Source organism: Mustela nivalis (assembly GCF_964662115.1).
Source record: "Mustela nivalis genome assembly, contig: HAP1_SCAFFOLD_1990, whole genome shotgun sequence".
NCBI classification, from domain to species: domain Eukaryota; kingdom Metazoa; phylum Chordata; class Mammalia; order Carnivora; family Mustelidae; genus Mustela; species Mustela nivalis.
The window spans coordinates 45,146-52,180 of NW_028134674.1; the positions used below are offsets into that span (position 1 = coordinate 45,146).

General features: G+C 51.7%; 1 protein-coding gene across 1 annotated transcript; it reads left to right on the plus strand.

The window, feature by feature from the left end:
* Positions 1-601: 601 nt before the first annotated feature.
* On the plus strand, positions 602-5,174 carry CH25H (cholesterol 25-hydroxylase). The gene has a single exon (XM_082750878.1). The coding sequence runs from the start codon at positions 3,796-3,798 to the stop codon at positions 4,606-4,608; it is 813 nt and encodes a 270-aa protein (XP_082607004.1). The 5' UTR covers positions 602-3,795; the 3' UTR covers positions 4,609-5,174.
* The last annotated feature ends 1,861 nt before the right edge of the window (positions 5,175-7,035 follow it).

Sequence of the window (7,035 nt, forward strand, 5' to 3'; positions counted from 1 at the left end):
AACACTTCTCATGTCTGATATCTGGCAGTATCTGTTTCAGTTAGATAGCTCCAAGAACATCTTGCCTAATTTGGGAAAGAAAAAAACCATCAAGTTCACATCGGGAAAGAGAGGATATCCCTGGTAATGCAAATACATCAAGTACATGCTCTGTTGGTGGGTGCCGGGGTAGTATCCAGAGTCTTCAGTGCAGAGTCCCGAGTCACTGCAAGATTGTGTTAAAAGCGCGGACTCAATGGCTGCGCTCATAAAAACGGTCTCAACTCTGGGGTAGCTGGAGAAGCCAAGAATCCTGTCCTCCAGCCCTGTCAGAAAGCACGCCAGGTAAAAAGCATACACAGGAAGTCAAAGTCAACTGGAGAAGCACAAGAAATAGTCCTAGCACCACCAGAGCTCAGGAAATAACCTTGTCTGTGGAAAGCCATCCCCATGGGTAAGGAGCTAAACCAGCCAGGGCTCTGGGGGCGGGGGGCGGGGGGATTCTACTTTGTTAGCTTCGGTTTAGAGCTAGTATCTTCAGAAACAAGCATCGAGTCCACAGATACCTTTGATGCCCCCTCTTTTTTTTTTTTTTTTTTTTTTTTTTTTTTTTTTTAGATTTTATTTACTTATTTGACAGAGGGACACACAGAGAGGGAGCACAAGCAGGGGGAGTGAGAGAGGGAGAAGCAGGCTTCCCACAGAGCAGGGAGTCCTATGCGGGGCTCAATCCCTGGGATCATGACCTGAGCCGAAGGCAGACGCTTAACACACTGAGCCACCCAGGTGCCCCCCAGATATCTTTTGAACACTCACTACGTGCAAGGTATGATGGTTGGCACTGTGGGGAAAAAATCCTAAAAGATAGTACCTGTGCCCTAAAAAGAACTCTTCATCTTGCAAGCTGTTAAACGTATGTTGTGTACATGAAGTGCTTAAAGGTGCACCTTTGCCAGTTCAGGAAATGATACCACTTTACTCAAGACTAAACAGGGTTCAGTCTCATTCAGGTCCACTAAGTGATGCTGTCTTTGTTCCACGTGACATTGTGTTTCCTTTTTCGGCTTCTTCCCTGTGACACGGAGCAGACAATAAGAGTTTAACTACTTTTCCCGAGATGGTTGTATTGGTACATGGGACACAGACTTCTGTCCCCTGGGGCAGCTGATGGGTGGGCAAGCAAGGCAGGGAAGCCAGTAGCTGTTCTGCAGAGTGCTGTGAGCAGGAGGAGAGAGCCTGGGCTGAGCAGGGGACAGCAGAGGCTTCTGGGTCTGGCTGCACTGGGCTTTGTGCCACCCGCCCACGGAGAGGACTTTAACAGGCTTTGTGATGGAGGATGCAAGAACCAAAGAAGGCAAAGAATGGGTTGGTTGGGGCTGGGGGCTCAAAGGGGGCGGTCCTGACAGCAACCTCAGAGCCAAATCCAAGTGTGGCAAGTCTGCCCGTGCCACCCACTTCAGAAATCCACACGAGTGTCCCAAGCACCCAAGCATGTAGCCGAGACCACAAGGGAGAGCACAGCGTGTGCTGAATGGAAATGTGAAGGTTGACTTCCTTTCTTTCGAGGGCAAATCTGAGTGATAACTTCACCTCTGAGCAGAGTTCATTTGTAAGTCCGAGAACGTGAGCTCTGACGGTCCCTTTGGAGCACTGAGGGGTCCAAGAGCGAAGGAGACCAAGCCCTTCCTCTTCTCTTAAAACCGGGCAAAGTTCAAGGGCAGGCCTTGTGTACAAGGAATGGGAAAGGAGGCAGTTCCTGGATTGCCCTAAAGGTGAATTGGGAAGAGTCTTGGGGGAGGGCAAGGCTGAAGAAGAGCCTAGAACCCACAGGGTGTCTGTGTGCTAGAAACTCACGGCAAGGGAGGCTAGGGGCCCGCATCGTACCCAGGTCCATTACCATCTAGATGTCCAAGCAACTAGAAAATCCACTCTTTCCCTGCCTGCATTGCCTGTCAAGAAACTCAGCTGTTTCTGCACCTCTGTCTCATCAGTACACAAACAAAATATCATAATATCCTTATAATCATAATATACTTAGCACACTTAGCGCTCTATTTCTTCATATTTCTTCTCTCCTCCTAATATGTGGTGTTCCATCTTTTATTTCTCTTTACACGATTTCACTGGATTTTAGTTGTAAACTTCCTCGGTTCTTTAGGTAAAATGTGGAGCACAAAGCTAAAATAATATGCGTCTTCCTTTGCAAGTTGGTGTGCGGAGTACCGGGCTTCTGTTTCTGTGAGGCCACAGGGCTAACAGCTTGGGGTTCCCAACCCAGGAGGAAATCACTTCAAGTGAAACGCTTAGTTCATGCCTGGCAGACGTTGTTGTTGTTATGTTCCCATTTTAATGCTTGAAATAACTTTCCGCGGTGGCTACTCTTCTTTTCCTTCGGCGGGGTAAGGGGTGAGGAGGGGTGGCAGTTGGGCGACAACATGCAAAGCCTCGGGGAGTGAGTGAACCCCAACCTCACAGACACAGGACGCAAAGCTAGAATTAGTTCCGCGTGGTCCCGCCTTCCAAGTGCTCGTCCCCAACTTTTATCCTCTAGGGGATTCATGAGTCGCGTATCAGCCACCCGGGTCAAGGGCGGAGGTGGTTTTCTACGCGGTCCCGGGCGGCCCCAGAGCTCGCGCAGTACCGACCTTCTCCGGCCCGGTGCCCCCGGAGAGCCGCGGAGGTGGGGCCGGCCGCGCAGTGCCACTCCGGGCGCCAGGGGCTGTCGGAGGTTCGCAGGTTGAGACCAGCTGCAGCCGGGTCCAGCGAAGCCGGCGGAGAGGAGCGCAGCGCAGGCGCGCCCTCCTCCGCTCTTGGCCCAGCGTCCCGCCCGGCTGCAGGCGCGCACGGGGGCGCCGCCGAGGAACAAAGCGGGTGGTTTACTGCCTTCATCGCTTCCATTCCAAATGAGGACGCCGCGGCTTTGCAGCCAGATGTGGGCAGGCTCTAGATGGTAAAACCCAGCACTTTTTTTTTCTTTCTTTTTTTTTTTAATTGAAGCCTCCCAGCCGCGGTCCGCGGTCCCAGCTCTGTCGCCGTGCCTCCTCGTCGGGGTCGCTGCTCTGGGCCCCGCGGGCGCAGCAGACAAAGAAACGAGCGGCCGCCCCCGGGGGGAGTCCGCGCTCGGTGGGATCCCGAGCCGGCGGCGATCGGGCGGGGAGAGCTGCGCGCGGAGACGCTGGAACCGTGCGGGTAGCCGCGCGCGCCCGGGAGCCCCGAGGTTCCCCCTGCGGGATGGTACGTGTGCAGCCCGCAGCGCATTAGATCGAGAGGAGGTGTGCCGACAGAAAGGATCCGAAATACAGGAAGGTACGTCGCTTTAAAAAGTTTTTTAAAATGCAGTGATGGTTGCTTCTTTAGGAAAGCACATGGACGCAATTCTCCGTACGCACTTAAAAATACAAGCGATTGCGCCCTGATTGCCAAGGAGCTCTTCAGCGCGGTGGCGGGAATATTCTCTACCTTGTCTGGGGGTGATGATGACAGAGGAACTAAGTTGTCAAAATTGGTAGAAACTACACTGAAGATCTGCGTATTGTATCGAGTGTACCCGGCACGTCAGTTGAAAAAAAAAATCGCACATACATCTGCTCGCATAGAAAAAGCTAATAAGTAAGCCTGTTGCGCCCGGAAAAAGCCGCTACAGCGCAGCTGTAGATACGCATTTTGGCAACTGAGCGCGACTCCGTGGGGTTGTTTATTTTTGCAAGATGGGCCCGGCCGGGAAAGGGGAGCGAGAGGGCTGCTGACATCACTCGGGGCGGGGCGCAGCGCAGAGAAAAGTCGGAGGGACCCGAGCCGCCCCAGCACAGCCTCAGCATGAGCAGCCACAACGCGTCCGAGCTCCCCATCCTCTGCAGCTCCGGCCAGCTGCTCCTGCAGCCGCTCTGGGACCGAGTGCGGGCCCGGGAGGCGCTCACGCAGTCGCCCTTGTTCGCGGTCCTATTTTCCATCACCACGTACGTGGGCTTCTGCCTGCCCTTCGTGGTGCTGGACGTCCTGTGCCCCTGGGTGCCCGCGCTGCGGCGCTACAAGATCCACCCGGACTTCTCGCCGACGGCGCGGCAGCTGCTGCCCTGCTTGGGGCAGACCCTCTACCAGCACGTGGTGTTTGTGCTCCCCTTGACGCTGCTGTACTGGGCCCGCGGCCCGGCGCCCTGGCCCCGAGAAGCCCCCGAGCTGCTGCAGCTGGCGCGCCACGTCGTGGGCTGCCTGCTGCTCTTCGATGCTGAGTTCTTCGCGTGGCACGTGCTGCACCACAAGGTGCCATGGCTCTACCGCACCTTCCACAAGATGCACCACCAGAACACAGCCTCATTCGCGTTGGCCACGCAGTACATGAGCGCCTGGGAGCTCCTCTCCTTGGGCTTCTTCGACATGGTGAACGTCACGCTGCTCCAGTGCCACCCGCTTACTGTCCTGGTGTTCCACGTGTTCAACATCTGGCTGTCGGTGGAGGACCACTCCGGCTATGACTTCCCCTGGTCCACGCACAGACTCGTGCCTTTCGGTTGGTACGGTGGCGTGAGGCACCACGACCTACACCACTCGCAGTTCAACTGCAACTTTGCCCCTTACTTCACGCACTGGGACAAACTTCTGGGGACTCTGCGGTCAGCTCATGCCAAGTGACTCACAGCCTCCCTCCCAGGCTGCGGTGGGGTGGCGCAGGTGGTGCCTCCCCCCACTCGGACCCAGGACTGCCTTCAGGGCACTTTACACTTGAATCAGAAGAAACACACCTGAGCTGTTGTGTCTTGTTTTGGTTTTGTAAGTAATTTATTACCTGCTGGAGATCTAAAGTCTGATGTATTTTTAGTCTGATTAAGTAATTTATATGGTTTCTGTATCTGGCAATTGTATTCTTGGAGTCAAAGTCTAGCTCACTTCAATAGCCTTGGTTCCCAGATATGTTAGCCGCTCATCACTGGCATATTTAAATCATCTCAAAAAAGACTTGATTGTAGGACAAGGAAGGTCCTGTGTTTCAAAGTGTCATAGAAATGGGCTAAAATAACGTCTTCTTACGGAGTGTAGGATCTCTGACTCTATTAGCAACAAACATGTTCCTGCTGGACAGTGATCACAATTGTTGTGCTTTTTTCTATTTTTTCATGTAACAATATATTTATATTGAAAGAAATATTATTTGTACTTAAAAAAGAAAGAAAGAAAGAAAGAACAGAATGTAAACCAAACAAGTTCTGCCTGCTGTTTCCTGGGCGTTTAGACTGATCAGTACTAAAATGGAAAGAGGGAGCTGGGGCGGCAGGTGACCTCCATCAGCCACAGAAGAAGAGGAGTCTGGTGGTGGGGTGTTTTGTGGGGCCTTTGTAGGAGAGACAAAATAGAGGCGGCAGAAGGGGTCAGTTAGTTTGTCTGTTTGGGTCTAGCCATTGCACAGAGGGAGAATCACTATTGTTCTGAATGGTTTTCAGCTGATTTCTGCATAACAAGCAACTCAAAGAATTACCTTCTAAAGTTTTAGAGAGATTAACCCTGCTCCACCATTTGATTAACTGGAGGGCAGTGGTGTTGGGGGAGGACTAGAATTAGCGGAGTGCCTTGCTTTGCAAAACCAGCTAGTCCAGGGTGTGCATGAGAAGGGCTGATAGATACAGAAAGAGATTCTGAGTCAGCTCTGGCTTCTTACGTATCCATGTAGTGACCATCATGCACACAGCTCTGCAATTGGGGATTTGGGGGTTTTCACTTTTCTTAAGCAAAGACATACATGCAAATTGCATACCCCTTTGTTAAATGGAGAAAAAGTGACATTTGGCTCCAGGTCCCTGGTTCCTCATTTGTAAAAGGAGACTGTGTTCCAGATGTTCTCCCAGATTATTTACTGCCCTCAATGTCCCTATGACCCACCACACACCTGTCACCTGTCACGTACCCCATCCTAAGCGGCTGCTGCCTGTTTGTTTTCACTTTATCTTTGGAACAGAGCTATATAGGGTAAAATAAAACATCAAGACAATTTAGGCAGACAAGTATGAAGAAGGGCAACTTTGCATGTAGTTTTAGGCTCATATGCGAACCGAATTATCCTGTTTAAAGGTGAAGCATTTGCCTAAGGACCTGGGTTTCTGCCCCGTGAGATTCCCAGGAAGGGTGTCCAGCTCTCCCAATCTCTGACAAGTTGCAGTCACAATGCCCAGCTTCTCTGCAGATGGTCTTCCGTTCCCTCCCAATACATGTGCTCCTTGGGTTTATTCACAAAGGCCCCTGCCTCCTCGGTGGGCAGAGGCTCTAAGCAGGGTCTTATGGATTACACTGACCTGACTTGCGAATGTGCAAAAAGGCCATCAGACGCAAGTGGAACTTGCTGCCTCGGAGTAGGACGGGTGACATACTGCGCAGAAGAAGGACAGGAGAAGTGACGGGCGGGGACGGACAGGTATGAAGTATGGGGTGCAAGTGTTACTTGTCTTGAGCAGCTCTGGGCTGCCGACAGATCTGCCACAATGACCATTTGTCACAGCTCGCTCTCAGAGATGTTGTAAAATGTCTCCCATGGCCTCAGTGTGTAAGGGAATTTTGCATTTTGGCCAATTGTACCCATGGAAATTATTTGGGCCCAGAAACCCTTTCTCTCAGTTGATGTTTGATTACTTTTTAATACCTTAGCAGCCGAGGGTAGGGGAGTGGAGAGGAAGAGAGGTTTTTCAGAAGAGCTCGAAACAATGAGAGTGAAATACTTCACTTTTGCATGCACTCTGATGCTTTTACACATTGTTCCTCTTGCTCCTTAAGCTCAAAGGGAGGTCGGGTGGTTGCTATTATTACCATTATGATGACCATCCTGTATTACAGAGGGAGAATTGGTACCCATACAGGTGAGGTGACTTGCTCTCCATTATTAGAATGTTAGAAGGAGGAGCCAGTTCTTGAACTCAGGTCTTTGGATGCTTTTGAAACTCTCCACAATTGCTGGAGATTTGGCTTCTGTCTGCTCCTCCTCCCCAGCCACTGCCGCTGCCCTCAGGCACCGACTGAGGCTACCCTCCACCCCCACCTGTCATTACCTGGATGTGAATTTTACTGGATTCAAAG

What these genes read in the sequence shown, in the direction of transcription:
- CH25H (XM_082750878.1), top strand. Translation starts at nt 3,796, where the DNA reads ATGAGCAGCCACAACGCGTCCGAGCTCCCCATCCTCTGCAGCTCCGGC.